At 42.2% G+C, this 16815-nt stretch overlaps 1 protein-coding gene across 1 annotated transcript in view; it reads right to left on the minus strand.

The window, feature by feature from the left end:
* The window catches only part of LOC115619005 (protein naked cuticle homolog 1-like), a 100771-nt gene extending 84371 nt beyond the window's left edge, over nt 1–16400 (minus strand). The window contains exons 1-4 of the mRNA XM_030511022.1: nt 16049–16400; nt 14951–15117; nt 9829–9900; nt 9634–9735 (exon numbers count right to left, since the gene is read on the minus strand). Coding sequence (XP_030366882.1) covers nt 9634–9735; nt 9829–9900; nt 14951–15117; nt 16049–16400 — 693 coding nt within the window. The remainder of the gene's footprint in view (nt 1–9633; nt 9736–9828; nt 9901–14950; nt 15118–16048) is intronic.
* Between the last annotated feature and the right edge of the window lie 415 nt (nt 16401–16815).

The raw sequence follows: 16815 nt of genomic DNA on the forward strand, positions 1-16815 counted from the left end.
GGAAGTCTTGTAGGACAAGGGTTTCACCCCCTTGTGAATCCTCTCTGATTCCCACGAATTTTGCATGGAAATTGATGCCAAATGGCACCTGAGAACTAAAGACTGAACAGTGAACTGAAGGCTTAAACAAGTGCATGTGAGAACAAGACATGGGCAAACCTATTTGAAGTGGATGGGAAATTTCACGTTCTTACCCTCCACTCACATTCTTTCAAATGCTTCTGGAGGACGAGATGGTTCAGAGATCAGAATGGGAAACAGTGTCTTTCACTAACAGGCTGCTGTTTCAAATCCAGCCCAATCTTAGGGTGGCTGAAAGTCATTATCCAATAGGTGGCCAATGTTAAATGAAATAGTGATTTCATTTCCAGTTTCTGTTAAGTAGGTGTCTGCAACAACACTGGCAGTTTCACCAGACAGGCCAAACATGCCATGACCAAGGCATGCTGGCAGGGAAGGACAGTGGCTTACACCTGTTTTGTGGCAAAGGACTTCGTTTACCAGTGCTGTTAAATATGAACCAGGAGTGAGCATGTATTTTTAAAAGAAAGATGAAGAGAATTCTATATACATGACTTTTTCCTGATTGATTAATTCCAGCAACAGACTATATAATCTAGTGTGTTTACACTATATAAATTATTAGTACAAAAAATTAAACTCGATACGTAACTGTTAAATTTTGTTCCAAGCTGTAAGCAAGGAGCTGGAGGACTTTGCCATCTGATACAGCTCTGCTATCACGGTTTATGGAGCAAATGACTAAGAGCTAGGAAATTTTACTGGATGAACCTCAGCAAAGTGCTTCAGGCTAGTTTCTTAACATTAGGACATCTAAGAGTATGGCTACATGGCAGACATTCCACAGTAATAGCTCATGTCAACACTTCCACTGGGGTAAATAAAGGCATAAGCTGCTTCAAATTACCTTGTATTTAACATGGGGTATAAGGGAACGCAGATAGGACTCCATGGTTCTGAGTTACCAGTTGGGCTTAAACCATGACAAGCAGCCAGTTACTGGTGTGTCCACAGCCTCACTTACCCAGAGACCATCTGCCCCAAGACTGCAACCAAAACTCCCATATCAGCCTTCAAGGTATTTGAACCTAAGATATCTCCACCCTGGACAGGCACAGTTTGCTACACAGATAAGGCGGAATGAGGTGGGGTTTAACTCTTCTCCCACTTTGCCATTCCATTCTTTGCCTGGTTGCCAACACATCCTCAATGCAGACAACCTATTTTAAGCTTCTTCTGACATTGGCTGTCCCTATATGCTTAAAGGGAAAGTCAAACCACCATCCAAAAGAACAGCCCCCAGGAGAAACTAAATAATTAGCAACACGTGTTTTGGTACAGAAAGGTGCAGAGAACATGGCTTCCCCTTTCAGCACACATTAAAGAAAAATCTTGGAAAAGCAGGGAACTAGACACTTTTTTTCAGCAATATTTAGTCTAACTCAGCCCCCACATAAGTTAATTTTTACACCAAAGAGGTACACTGTGTAAACTTTTAAAAAGTTTTTTCGTTATATCCTATCCAGTGTCTGCTCTCAAGAGTATTCAAAAAAGCTGGAAAAGGGCAGTATGTCCTCAGGTCACTCTGCAGTAGCAAGGGTTTGCTGAGCCACAAGAGTTAAAATCACTTATTTCCAAAGCTGTGTTTCCACCTATGTGTTATTGATGATGTTGTAGTTTAAGCCCAGCCAGTAACTCAGAACCACGCAGTCATTCGCTCACTCCCTCCACTTCTTCCTCCCCCTGCTCCCAGAGGGATAGGGAGGAGAATCGAAAGAATGTAAATCCCATGGGTTAAGAACAGTCCAGTAACTAAGGTATAATACAGAACCACTACTACCACCACCAATAATAATAATGATAAGGGAAATAACAAGGGGAGAGAATACAATTGCTCACCACCTGCTGACCGATACCCAGCCCGACCCGAGTAGTGATCTGGACCTTCCGGGTAACTCCCCCCAGTTTATATACTGGGCATGATGTGCTGTGGGATGGAATACCCCTTTGTCTAGTTTGGGTCAGGCATCCTGTCTCTGCTTCCTCCCGGATTCCCCTCCGTCAGAGCATGAGACTGAGAAAGTCCTTGATCGGAGTAAACATTACTTAGCAACAACTAAAAACATCAGTGTTATCAGCGTTGTTCTCAGGCTAAAGTTGAAAATATAGCACTGCACCAGCTACTATGGAGAAAAATGACTGCTACAGCTGAACCCAGCACAGATGACAATGTTATTGATTACATAATGTTACTGAAAACCCAATAACAAAAAGAATATACCCTACATTGTCATGACTGTGGCACGATTTATATATACACACACATACATACATACATTCAGGAAAAAGAAGGTTAAATTTAAAACAAGTATTTCAATAATAAGTGAGTGTTACAAAATAATATTTTTCCTCCTAAATGCATGGATAAAGAACCTTTTGCTAGTCTCTGAATTTGGCTTTCACAGCTACATCATCAAGCAATCTCTTGCCCAATAAAAATATTTCTGCAGAATTTAATAACTACCTCTATAGCACCTTGTCTGAGATTCAAAAGCCTTGGAAATTAAAATATGGCAAGAGCAGATTTTATAACAACTCTGTGAAGTAATGTCTATACATACACTCCCTCTTAATGTCATGATTAACTTACTGCTAGGTCTATACTGTAACAAACTTAAAAGTTACTCCCCCAAAAGAAGTTCTCCCCCAAAACAATGCCCACTCACAGAAGGCAAGTTTTTGGTCCCTCTGCCAGCTGAGCTGATTCCTGCCTACTGAACGATGGCAACCAGAATAAGAGTCAACAATGCTCAGATGTGTTAAAAGCTTCAAGCTCTTTGCAGCACTCCCCATAAGCCATAAGCAAATGTGATATTGTAAAATGGCTTGTCATCACCCTCTTCCTGCCCTTCCCAACAAACATATTGCTCATGAAGGGATCTTTTCTCCAATAGCACCTTTGATATACTGGAATCTTACTGCTCTAGTAATTTACTTCTGCTCTATTATAGGAAATAGCGGGGGAAGATGTCTGCTGTTATACAAACAATTCTATTTATGAATTGAAAACAACTTCCCTGGTTGGCATTTCCAATAAATTTATTATTTCAAGCATCATTAATCTTTATAAAGGACAGAGCTCTGCGCTACAACTAACTGCTGTCAGCATAATCTGCTAAAACCATGCCTAAAGTAACAGCACTTCTATGTTGTATGGTATCATGTACAAGATATTCCCTGAAAGGGAATCCTATCTCAATTTTGCTGACACAGATGCACACAATTATGCTATGTTTTCAGTAGAAAAAACTGAAATGGACTGAGTTCAATGGACACAACTTTGAAGACCCTTTTCCATTACATACTTAAGAAAGTTAGAGATGTAAACTGTGCAGTTTTAACTAAATTCTGAGAGAAAATAAAACCTGTACCATTTTCCAAGAATTATTCTGCATTCAAACAGCCCTCCATTACCATGTCTTTACACCCAATCTTTCTTAAGTTCCCCCATTTCTATTCCTAATCATACTCCTTCACAGGTCATACTCCTTCACCTTTTTTAAGCTTCAAACAATAAAACCTAAATTCTCATTCAGTCATTGCTTCAGCAATATTTATTGGCATGTTTACATACGGAAGCTGATTGCAATAGGTATTCCAGAATAGCTGCTGTGCAAACACTCTGTATCACAATAAAAGGCTGTATAAGCAAGCCATAAATGACTGATAAATAAAAGTACTTTTTATTCTTTCACTCCATGTCTATCACAAGAAGTCTTATCAGTTTTCCTACGTACACAAGAAGCAAATAATTTGCTCTTTCAGTCATCTTAGTTCAACCGCCCTTAGCTCTTCTATGATTTTCTTCAAGCTCACCCAATATCTTTTGGGGAGTTTCTCTGGGAACAAAAAGATATTGCAATGGTGGCAGAGAACCATATATTGCACGCTGCTTGCATGGTAAGATCTCTACATGCACGCAAAACACTACCAGGCTTGGATTGGCCTTTGCATCTGTGCTGAAGCACCTCTAAATTCACCACACATGCTTCTACCCACAGATTTAAGGCATTCAACAAGGAATGAGAAACAGGGAAGAGTAACAATACTGTAGGTCTATGCTAGTTTCCGAGGAAGCGATGTCCCCTGCAGTGCTCCAAAAGGAACAGCAAGTGACAACTCAGCTGGGGTTGCAGCCTGAACTCATTGAAATTTCCTACCGATTTTCAATAACTCTCTAATGAGGGGTTCAAAAAGTCAGCAAAAGGAAAGAGGACTTCTCTCAAGGTCACACTCAAATGCTTCTAAACAAGTGACTATTTTCAATCCTGACTTCTTTCGTATCAACTGGAACTTTGCCTGAGAAAATGGTACAGGAAATATGTAAATAGATTAAATTTACAACAAAGCACCAAGCATTTGAGAACACTTGCACACCTATTTCTGTAATATTCTCTGCTATACAATTATGACTGCCAAAGCCTGACTCTATAGAAGTCAGCACTAAAATCCCCTCTGAAAAGAGACACCATGCAGCATCTGATAGGCTTGCTTGCCATAAGCTCAGGACCATCACATATGTTCACACATTATCAGCCTTTGCTCAGAATGAAGCCAGTCTGAAATTACATTAAGGTGCTACACACCAGGCTACAGATACAATGGGTGACAACCCAAGAGAAAGCACGTTCAATGCCGAGCTGCTTTGTTCTGCTCATATTTGGGTAACCATTTCTCACTGCCTTTCATGAATTATGTCTTCTGATAAGAATTCAAATTTAGAGCCCTAACCTCCCACTCTATAACCATCCTGCACAGCCAGACCTAGCCTAGCAGATCTGAGCAGACAGCTCTCTCACCAAATGTGAGACTTGTCCTTGCAATTCCATTTAGGCTGAAAGTAAAAAAAGTTACGCTTACTACAGGACCTAATTCTTAGCGTTCATCCTTCTCACTTAGAATCCTCCAAAACCAAGGATATTTGTTATTTAGTTTAAACCTTTTCCCATCTATTAATTAATTTCAATTGCTTGAGTAATGAAATATAACAAGGAATCAAAGCTGAAAAAAAAGAAACAAAGAAATAAAAGCTTTCTGTCCTGGGTTCAGCTGTAGCAGTCAATTTTCTCCTTCTTAGTAGCTGGTGCAGTGCTGTGTTTTCGACTTTATCCTGAGAACAGTGCTGATAACACACTGATGTTTTTAGTTGTTTAGTAACTGGTGTATTAACTAGAAAAGTGGTTTAGTTACAAAAAAATATTTCAAGTACTTTTTACATTTCAATGTGTACCATTTACTTTCCAACCAGGTTTTGATGCTGACATTCATGAAGCAAAATCCATCCATAAGGATTTTTATGAAGGCCAGCATTTGCAGCACAGGGAGCAATGCTCCATTTTGATTTAAATATCATCACTGAGCAATTATTTCCCCAACTTTGGAAAACTAACTCTTACAAAGTTTCAATACTCAAGAAACTTCTCTTTCCTCTGTTCATAACCCAATTCAAAAGAAATCATAAAAGCCAACTAAGATCTTCTTCTGAATGGTGCCTACAAATGGCCACTTACCGAGCTCCTCCTGGGCCTTAGTACAGATCTCACAAAACCTACAGAAAACCCTTCTGTTAATGAATGTTGCCATAAAGAACATTCCCATATGTCGACAATCATATGCTACAAATTTCCCTTTTTTTGTTATAACCAAACCTTTAGTGTAAAGTCTGGATTACATTAAATCATTAAAGAATATAACATACTGTTACTTTTCATCCCAATTTACAGAAGAATATATACTCCATAACCAAGCCCTCCTCATTCAGAATAATTAAGGTTTCACTAAGAGGGACCATGAGGAGCCCAAGAGACATAACTAGTATTGCTTAGATGAGGACTTCACCCAGCTACTACACAGAATATGCTTCCTTCTTACAAACATCAACCTAACTAACTCCGCTTTAGAGGGGGTGGGATTAAGAAGGTTGGTAGAGATCAAAAAAACTCCAAGCAAACAAAAAAAGTTACTTTAACGAGGTTGTTTGCAGAAACTTAACGGGCTATTCAGCTTTCCAATCAACATGCCAAATTAAAAGTGCACCACATTAAATCTGAAACACCTATGAAACAACGTCACTGAACGTTAACGTCACTGAAAGTTACAGGCACAGAACAAATGGAGAACAAGCCTCACCTCTGAAGCAGTGATGTGCCTCAGCATTTCATACTGTATTATTCCCAAACCAGATACTCAACTCTAATTAATATCAGTTAGGGTTGAACATGAGAATCACTAGCACCAAAGAGCCTAGCTAAAGTCTTTTCTATTTTACCTAAAATGATTACTTTCAACTTGGCTCACCATGAGCTGGTTTGAAATTTAATTAAAAATATGACATTTTTTAGCAATCCCAAGCACAGATCTCAAAGAGACATGCAAGAAACTAGTAAAATTTCTTATGGCTTTGAAGATAAAAGTAAATTGAACTAAGTAAATGTCATATTTAATATTTTCCCCTCTAGCATAGAGCTACTTCTCAGTTAAATAAATACATGAATATTTGCAAACAATGTTGAACTCCCAAAATAGTTTGTAAAAGTAAACACACTGAATAAATTTAAACTGAAGAATTATACAGGATAATCCACAGTGTCAGAAAATCTTTCTGGGCGCAAGTTAACTCATTCATAAAGCAACAGCAGAAGTGTATTCAGTTGCTTTAACAGATTTACAGCCCCAGTGGTTTCAATTAGCTTTAAAACTAGAAGATGACTCTGGACCTCATACTTTTCATGGATGCAACAGAATTCCTTTTTTCTTTAGTTCTGCCTGATGTGGAAAGCTGCAGCCCAGCCCTCAGTCTCCCCAGTAATTAAAACCCTTAGAGCAGAGCAGCCTCTGCTAGGTGGGCGGCAATGGTTTAATTTGCTGAGCTGAGCTCAGCCCAGAACAGAAAGTTACGTACACACCGAAAGCATGTATTTCAGATACAGTCCCCTTCCCCTGGCTCATGCCTTCACCCAACAATTTACTATGAGAACCTTCTCATTTGACTGATGCAATAGCTGGACACTAATTGTTCTTCCAGTGAATTGGAGGGGGGAAGACATGGATGGATGGGACATGACATGAGCAACATGTCAGCTGCGGGAAGTCTGCTCTAACCAAGAAACACTCAAAACTTCAGTTCAGGAGGAGAAAAGGTGGTATATTCTTGAACCCTCCTTGTGTCAAACACCCCTTGATTGAACTGATGTAAAGACCTCCCCTCTACAACTATTGGAAATTCAATCATTCTAGAGGAGCACAAATGAAATTTTACTACTTTCCTGTATTAGTCACTCACTCTTCTTGTAAAATGCTACACGAATCCCCCTGAACTTCAGTGTCGTCTCCCCTGGATGACTAACTTTAGCAAAACCATTCAGTGTCTCTGTTCTTTAGGAAAACAGCCTTCCAACTAGAACCAAGACAGAATTTTTGGCTCATACAGAGCAACACAAGTCCAATTTCAAGTTCTAGTAAAAATGATTCAAATCTTTGAAGTTTCAGACTTGGAAGCAACTGAATGCTCCTCTCTCCCAAAAACAGGTCTTTGGAAGTACACTGGATTTTACCAAATAGGGTCCTACATACTAATGAAACCACCATCAACAAAACTCTTTAAGGATTCCTAGGAGGAAAATTCTTTCTCGGACCACTCTTATTTTTTAAAAACTGATGTTTCTCTGAATGCAGATATTTTCATCAGTGTTTGATCTAACTCTTTCTGCCATAAGTCACAAACATTGAACATTTTAGAAGGAATTTTGAGGTAGTAAGAGCCTTTAGTTGTTTCGAGTGAAACAGTACTACATTATTGGGGAATACACAACTGTCCCATCTATCAAAAGAGCGTATTTTAGAGGAACTTTAATGCAGTTGGCACAGTGTGCCTGTGACAGGATGACAACTAAACTAAATCAATTAGCAAGCTATATATGCATGCAGATACTACCAAATATATTGGCAATACATTTGGGAGTATTTTCAAACATTCAGAAACAGCTCTATATCAGGATGACAGTAAAAAGCCTCATGGGAACAGTGATTTTAAACATACTTAAACCTATTTACAGTTTTATAATGTACTAAAACTGTAGACTAATGTTTAGTTAATGGCTTGCTAATTGCTGAACTATCATGAGGAAGAGGACACCTTAAGAAGAGAAATACTGTTCTACTGTCACTCCAGATGAGCAGACCTCATGGAACTGAAAACTGAAGTATTGTGAATAGTAAAGTATCTCTGACAAAAGATTTTATTTTTCCTTCTTGTCAGAAAGCAAACTGTATTTGTGGGGAAGAAAATACATTTCACAAAGCTAAAGTCAGAGTTTTTGACCTTTAACTCTTGTATTTTAAACCTATGTTTAGTTTGGTGAGTTGAGCTGCTTTCCCAGAAAATATATATATTTGAAAGGTAGAACATATCTAAAAAGCTTGACTTGCAAAAATTGGGATAATGAAAAACAATTAAAAGCACATGGTTTTACTCTTTACATCTGTATCACACATCTATGTACTGCTATTAATGAGACCTTCATTCTTTGGACACATTTTCTCCAAGTAAAACACAATAAAAATCACTTCAACCAACCACACCTGCAGGTTGCACATGAAGTGATTACACTCATCAATTACAAACACTTGCATCAATACCTTGCCCCCCTTGCCTTACTTCTAGTGACTCCCAAACAATTTATCCTCCTCTAAATACAATACTGGTGGAATCTAAAAAGTCATCATTCTCTTTTCCCATGCTATGCATCTTCTACACACTTTAATACCCCAATACAATGAAGTATTCTCCACTTGAAAGTTAATTTTTCCTGATACAGGAGAAGTCCAGGCTTCTGAAAATAAAACTGGTGGCTAACAAAGCAAAGAGCCTGCAGGAAGTTTGGTGGCCCAGCTCTGCTTGTGCTTTCAGAGATATATTCTTTGCTGGGAAACACATGTAGGCTTAAATTGTGGGTTTAAACTAACAATAGCGTGCGTGTCTTTAAACTAACATAGTAGAATACAGCAAACTGTTCTAACTTGCTAACACAGAGAGAGAAAGGAATGTTCGGTTGACGGGGAAGGAACATCATGGGACTGAGAACAACTAAGGGGACTGAGAACAACTAAGGAGACAGTAAATAAAACCAAGGATGCTAGCCTTCAAGACAGCAGAGTGGCGCCCAATGTGGACAGAGACTGGAACAGAAGCAAGGACATACCAACTGCTAACTCAGCACTAGGACCTTGCAAGCATGCGCAAGCACTGAGGTCATTCAGTAAACACAGTGAGGAAGACTATCTGCGACCACCAGAGACCCCCACTCAGCAAGAAAGCACATGCATAATTAAAATGTGAATATTATAATTAGTTCACGAGAACATCATGAATATGTAAATCATTTCTTGGGAAAGCTGAAAATATGTATGAGTATGGTAAATGCAAAGCTGCTGCTGGCAAGTAACAGGTGCGCTCACCTTTGTGAAATGATTCATGTGTGCACCCAGCACTGCAATAAAGAATGCTGCTTTCTAAAACTCCAAATTGAGTCTTAGAGAGTTTCTCCAACTGACTTTTATAGTAACAATTTGGCGCCCGAACAGGGACCCTCTGCCGTGTTTCCCATGGATCTGGGGAGTCTCTGGGACCTTCATGCCGGCGTTGAGGGAGTTTCCCTGAAAGGAACCACAAATTCCCGGACCGACTTGGGACCTCAGTAAGACCCCTGATTTTATTTCTTTAAAAAGGCATTCTTTCTGGTCCCTTACCACATTAGTCGCAGGGGTTGCCCTGCGTGGTGGGTAAAGGTAGTCTGGTTCTGGTTGTCCGGACTCTGGTATCTGGGTGGAGGTCAGGATCATGGGTACCACTGCCTCCAAAAGGGGAGTCCTGAAAAGGTCCCTGCTGGGTTGCATTTTGCAACACTCTGGAATGTGGGTGGAGGTCAGGACCACTGCCTCCATAGGGGGGTTTTGAAGAAATCCCCATTGGGTTGCATTTTGCAACACTGGAAGCAAATCAGTGAACCCTTGGGTGGCTCAGTCACTCGGGAGACTTTGGTAAAATACTGTAATCAATGGTGGCCATTGTACAAACTAGATTTTGGGGAAAGTGGCCTGTGAACGGCACAATTAATTATCATACTTTGTTACAATTGATGTTATTCTTGAGACAAGAAGCAAAGTGGGATGAAGTAGCTTATGCGGAAATGGTTTTCACTTCGAGAAATCATCTGGAATGGCAAAAGGATTGTAGTTTTAATCTTGCACCCCAAGACCCATTAGTATTGTCCTTGGAGAAAGATAGTAAAAATTTGCTTAAATGCTGTTGCTCTTTGTGCAGCATAGGACAGCTATGCACTAAACATTTGAGGAACGTGTAGGAGGAGGATTTGGATTTGATAGTAGCCTCCCGGAGAAGGGGTATTGTGAATAATGGGGCCAAAGGTGCTGACAACGAGAATCAAGAATCAAGCGCAAGCACAGGCACCGGAAAGGGAGATGTTAGAGAGGGGGGCTGAAGGATTTTGCCCTACAGCAGGGCAAACTAGGGGAAAATAAGGGGAAACTGTGATTGCACCTTTAAGACAAGCTGTGGGCAATGATGGTCCAGTCATGATAAAGATTCCCTTTGCCATTATAGATTTGAATATTTGGAAACAAGTGACTGGTAATTACGCATCATGTTTTTGAGAGTGTTGACAGGGATATGATTATTCATATGGCTCAGACCGCAGTAGAGCAACAAATAACAGCAGGCACATTGGCAGGTATAGTGAATCTTCATGTACCTACTGCCAATCCTAACTGGGACCTTAACTGGGACCAGGAGAGGCAGGCTTTGAAACAATACCAGAGGTGGATTTTATTTGGTATTAAGAATGTGGTCCCCAAGGCAGTGAACTGGTCTAAGCTATATGAAATAAAGCAAGATATAAACGAATCACATTCTGGATTCGTGGAAAGATTAAAAGAGGTGATGAATAAATATACTACTATTGATCCTGAATCAGAGGAAGGAAGGAGAGAATTAGGCCATTTAATAAAAGGTCAATCCATGGAAGATATAAGGAAAAAAGTACAAAAGCTTAAAGGGGGAGGATCAATACGATTTGGGAAAAATAACGTGGCCTGAGAGACCTACTGCAATCGGACCACCATTGCTCTGGTGCAAGTTCCCTGAAACAGTTCAAATGGTGGTGGAAAGGGGTGCAAGTCCCCGATTATTAAAATATATATTATTAATATAATTATTAAAATAATACAATATTGTGTATTGTGGGTTATAGCGTGTCAGGTTTCAACTAGGAATCTGTTATTGTATATGTGGGGGCATAAGATAAACATTCCAATTTTACTCTGGAGCTTAGGAAAAAAAAAAATAAAAGAAAAAATTGTTGGTTGTAGCTCTCACTCAGGAAACCAGGAAAGGAGGGAGCAGCCCAGGAGGAGAGGAAAGAAGGATTACATGGAAAGGTTTGTGAACAGACTCCATGGGTTGCACTGGAAGAGAATGCCCTCAGAATCAAAATAAACACCGGAGATGTAGTGGAATGTCAGGACAGGCAGAGAAAATGATTACTTTAGATGAAGATTGAAGAGGACTGGGGGAAGATTTGAAACCCTCCCCAACAGAATCCCTGGTTACAGTTAGGTTGGGGAATGATAAGATAAAATTTCTTGTAGAAACAGAAGCTACTTATTCTGTTATAAATACTTGTAAAGGGCAATTAAGCAAACAGCTTCAGGCATTGGTGCCACAGGGTGGACAGGAACCTTGCCTTTCTCTCAACCTTTAAATTTTAAAATTGGCAAACAGATGTTGACCCATCAATTTCTTTACATGTCTGAGTGCCCCGTGCTGTTATTGGATAGAGATATATTGCATAAATTATGTTTAAAGTAAGAAAATTCAGATACATGTTCCTGATGAAAAGGCTGTGGAGGGCCAAGTTTTTATGTTACAGAAACCAGCCACTGAGCCGGATATACAGAGGAAGTGGAGAATACACCCCGCAAGTATGGGCTGCTGGAGCACCGGGATGATCACGAAATGCAGAACCAGTAACTATTCATCTGAAACCAAACATCAGACCGGTAAGACAGAAACAATATCCTATAAAACTGGAAGCAAGAAAAGGACTAGAGCCTCTAACAGAAAAATTTATCGAATACTCTGGGACAAAAATGGACTGTATTTGTACTTCACATGGTAACAACCATTCTGGAACAGAAAAGCAGTCATTGGCTTCCCCAAGCAGGCTGTTAAAATATCAGGCTGTGCTTTTAGAACAAGAGGACATAGAATTGAAAGTAACTAACCTTTTGAACCCAGCAGTGGTTCCATTAGGTACTAATGGATATGTTTCCTGGTTGGCTGGAGGCTTTCCCTTGTCACAGCAATATGGCTCATGAAGTAGTAAAACATTTATTGAATCAAATAATACCCCGATATGGTGTACCAGCAGGCTTGTCCTCAGACAGAGGTCTGCATTTTGTTGTAGAAGTAGTTAGGAAGGTGGGAGAGTGTTTGGGAATCAAGTGGGATCTGCATACCCTATATAGACCTCAGACTAGTGGGAAAGTGGAACATATGAATGAGACACTCAAGTTACAATTAAAATATGTCAAGAAACTTGTTTAACTTGGTTACAAGCCCTACCAATTGCTTTGTTAAGGATACAAATGCAGCCAGGAAGGAATCATGTGAGTCCATATGGACTGATGTATGGGTGGCCTTACCAACTGCCTTTTGTTCCTGGTGATATGTCTTTGCAGAGAAAACAGGATCTCAAACAATACCTGCTGGCACTGGGTAAAACTCTTAACTCTGGTAATATCTTGGTAGGACATGACCCAAACTGTAGCTGGACAATGCAACTCCAGATTAAGGGACCCCAAACTGGCTATTGGAATGCTCCAGAAGGGAAAGGGTGGTATTAGTTGTGTAATAATACTGCTAGAAAAGCCCTTTCCCCAGGATGGACTGGAACATGTACATTGCCTGTTGTACTCCTGGATGCTATACAAGCATTACAGATTGAGGTATCCAGCCTGTCCCAGGTAACATTGCAGAACCATATGCCTCTTGGCACATAGACGAGAGTGACCAGAGTGGCAGAATATCCACAGATCTAGCAGAAATCTGGAAGCAGACAAAGATCTTACATCAGGCCGCTAGAGATGATACTTCCTGGGGATTTGAAGAATTATGGCATGGACTTACTTCTTGGCTACCAAATTTGATATGGTTAAAAAACTTCTTTGTGATCATTATAGTAATAATTTGTGTCTGTATCCTAGCATGTATCATTATTCAGTTTTGTAGTTGCTGATCGCAATAGTGTATTAGAATCAAATATGGGTAAAGGGTATAGGATGAGACTTACAGGATATATGTATATCCTATAAGTCTCAAAGGGGGGAAATGTAGGCTTAAATTGTGGGTTTAAACTAACAATAGTGTGCGTGTCTTTAAACTAACATAGTAGAATACAGCAAACTGTTCTAACTTGCTAACACAGAGAGAGAAAGGAATGTTCGGTTGACAGGGGAAGGAACATCATGGGACTGAGAACAACTAAGGGGACTGAGAACAACTAAGGAGACAGTAAATAAAACCAAGGATGCTAGCCTTCAAGACAGCAGAGTGGCGCCCAATGTGGAGAGAGACTGGAACAGAAGCAAGGACATACCAACTGCTAACTCAGCACTAGGACCTTGCAAGCATGTGCAAGCACTGAGGTCATTCAGTAAACACAGTGAGGAAGACTATCTGCGACCACCAGAGACCCCCACTCAGCAAGAAAGCGCATGCATAATTAGAATGTGAATATTATAATTAGTTCACGGGACCATCATGAATATGTAAATCATTTCTTGGGAAAGCTGAAAATATGCATGAGTATGGTAAATGCATAGCTGCTGCCAGCAAGTAATGGGTGCGCTCACCTTTGTGAAATGATTCATGTGTGCACCCAGCACTGCAATAAAGAATGCTGCTTTCTAAAACTTCAAATTGAGTCTTACAGAATTTCTTCAACCCACTTTTAAGGTAACACACAGATTCCAATCTCCCCATCTCTCAGGTTACTTTTCCACTGATGAAGCTTTCAGGGCTTGATCCAAAGCTCGTGGAAGTCAATGGAAGTCTTTCAGCAAACATCAATAAGCTCTGGATCATGCCCTGAAACACTACGAGGACCATATCTAATAACTGTTATGTTTGCTTACCTCCCATCATGCCTTCTTGTTTAAAGAGACAACATTAAGAAGAAAAAAACAAACAAACAAACAAAGCAACTTAAACATTTCCTCCAGTTGAGCTTTACATGAGAAGACCGGACACAAGAGGAAGGGCAGAAAGTGGCCAGCATGGTAACTGCCAGGACAAGCGACATATGCAGTAACTCTTGTGGAGAAATCCTGCCCCCCATTATTAGCAAAGAGAAGATAAATAACAATACACTCTTCAGGGACTTTTTTCCAGAATTCCCCTGCCAAAATGTCACAGCCGAACTTGTGCACCAATCAGGGTGCACGAGCTTGCGCACACTGGCAGGGTGATGGGCTTTGCCCAGAGATTCTCTGTTCCTGTTTGTGAAGGGTTTTGTTCTAATCGTAGTGCCCAGACACAGGCAGACAGGTCCCCTTACTCCTCTGGCTTTTGCGCCGGCATCAAGTTTGCTCTGCACCACCTCCTAACTTCATTAAAGGACTGAAGGAAACCACACACGGGGCAGCCCCTTGGAGCAGCATGAGGTCAAAGCAAACCCTGCCTTTGACAAACCGACCCCTGGGAGGGATAGAGAGGGATGTAGAAAGAGCTTTTAGTTTTCCCTGTTTCAAAAAGGAGGGGCGGGGGGCAAGGGCAGCGAGGAAGCTGACATACCCTGGCGCTAGCGAGCCTGCACACAACCCGGTGCTGGAAGCCTTGGTGGAGTCCCGAGCTGCTGCCTCCGCTGCTGCTGCTGCCCCCGCCCCCGGAGTATTTCTGCTTCAACATCCAGTCCTCCAGCCCTTTCCGAGCCAGAGAGGCGTTCACCGCGAAACTATCACCTAGAAAAGAGGAGACAATACCGCCGCTGAGCCGCCTGGCCCCCGCGGCCACCGGGCCCAGCAGCAATCCCCGCGGCAATCCCCGGGGCCGGGACTGGAGCCGGGGCGCGCAAACCGCGGCAGAAAGTTGAGGGGAGAGGGCAGGGGGCCGGGGGCAGGCACTCAGAGCTGGGAAAGGCGTTCAAAGTTACTAGCAGTAAGGAGCCATCCCTACCTTCTGGACTTTCTCGGGGTTTACAACCGGCAGCTAGACAGATCCGGAGGAAAGTATTGGGGAAAAATAATAAAGGAAGATCATTAGATACCAGTATAAAATCACAGCAACAAACCGAGTAAAATCCGAATGAGGGGAAGGGGCTAAGGAAGTAGCAAGTGAAAGGAACTAACCATGTTTCGAGTGAAATTTCCCCATCTCTCTGCATTGATCTGCAATTACGATTCATTTGACTGTTCTCAGTAGGGTCAGGTTCGCTTCTTGTTATTTTGGTAGATCTATAAAATCCCAGCGTGTTTAGAAATCCATGTGCTCTGCTTCCCCTGCTCAGGCATACATGAGATCAGAGCTAGACTCCTCTCCTGCAACACGATCCGGCATCCCCAGCTCCTCTCTAACTCTCCTCTCTTTCCCAAAGACAGAGGCGGTTACAAAAGACCTTACTTCACCTACCGGGAAACATGACTGACACTTCATTGAGGTTAGACCACTTACAGACAACCTCCGCCTTCCCATTGGGCCGCAGCGGCAGATGAAAGGGGTGAGGGAGCCTTTTAGAGGCTCAAAAAAAAAAAAAAAAAAAAAAAAAAAAAAAAAAAAAAAAAAAAAGAGCAGCTGGGGCGCGTTTCACTTCCAGCCAGGCACGGGCGGCGGGGCCGGCCCGCTCTGCTCCCCGCGCAGCCCCGGGCGCACAATACGCAGTGCTGCCCCCGCAACCGGTGGTCCCTGTTCTGCCCGGTCCTACCCGGGGTCGCCCCGCCGGGCAGCGCAGCGCCGCCCCCCGCGGAACCCCCTCGAGTAGCCAGCGCTGCGCGGTGCCGCTCTCTGCGCCCGCGGGGGGCTGCCCCCTTGACTCGCGGCAAAGCGGCCCCTCTGCTCGGGAGCAGAGTCTGACTCCCAGGCGCCGCTCCCGCCCGGCTGGTCCGGCGGGGGTGCAGGAGGGAGTCGGGCTTCCGCGCTGCTCGCGAGCCAGCCCCGTCACCCCGGGCACGGGGACGCGGTGCCGAAGCGCTCCCGACCCGCTCGAGTCCCTCCTTAGCAGTATCTGGATCGCGAAGGAAACCAGCATGTCCGGAAAAGCAGTTGTGCATTTGACTTAGTTTCGCAAACTGTTTTACAGGCATCCCTGCACACAGAAGGGATCCTACCGAGTCCCTGTTAATGCCAAAACGCAGTTCTCAGGGTAATATCCAGAACCCTTTCTCAGTGACTCACAATGCTGGCAGCAGGAGGACAAAGTCTCTATCATCTTTATAATAATAATTGTCCTGGTTTCCGCTGGGATAGAGCTAATTTTGTTCCTTGGTTTTAACCATGGCGGCAACAACAACAATAATAATAAACGTAGATGAGATCTTAAAAGAACCTCCCCTTCTTCTCCAGTGTCGTGGTTTGAGCCCAGCCGGTAACTCAGAACCACACAGCCGCTCGCTCACTTCCCCCCCCCCGCTTCTTCCTCCCCCCGCTCCCGGAGGGATGGGGAG

The sequence above is a fragment of the Strigops habroptila genome, chromosome W (assembly GCF_004027225.2).
Source record: "Strigops habroptila isolate Jane chromosome W, bStrHab1.2.pri, whole genome shotgun sequence".
NCBI classification, from domain to species: Eukaryota; Metazoa; Chordata; class Aves; order Psittaciformes; family Psittacidae; genus Strigops; species Strigops habroptila.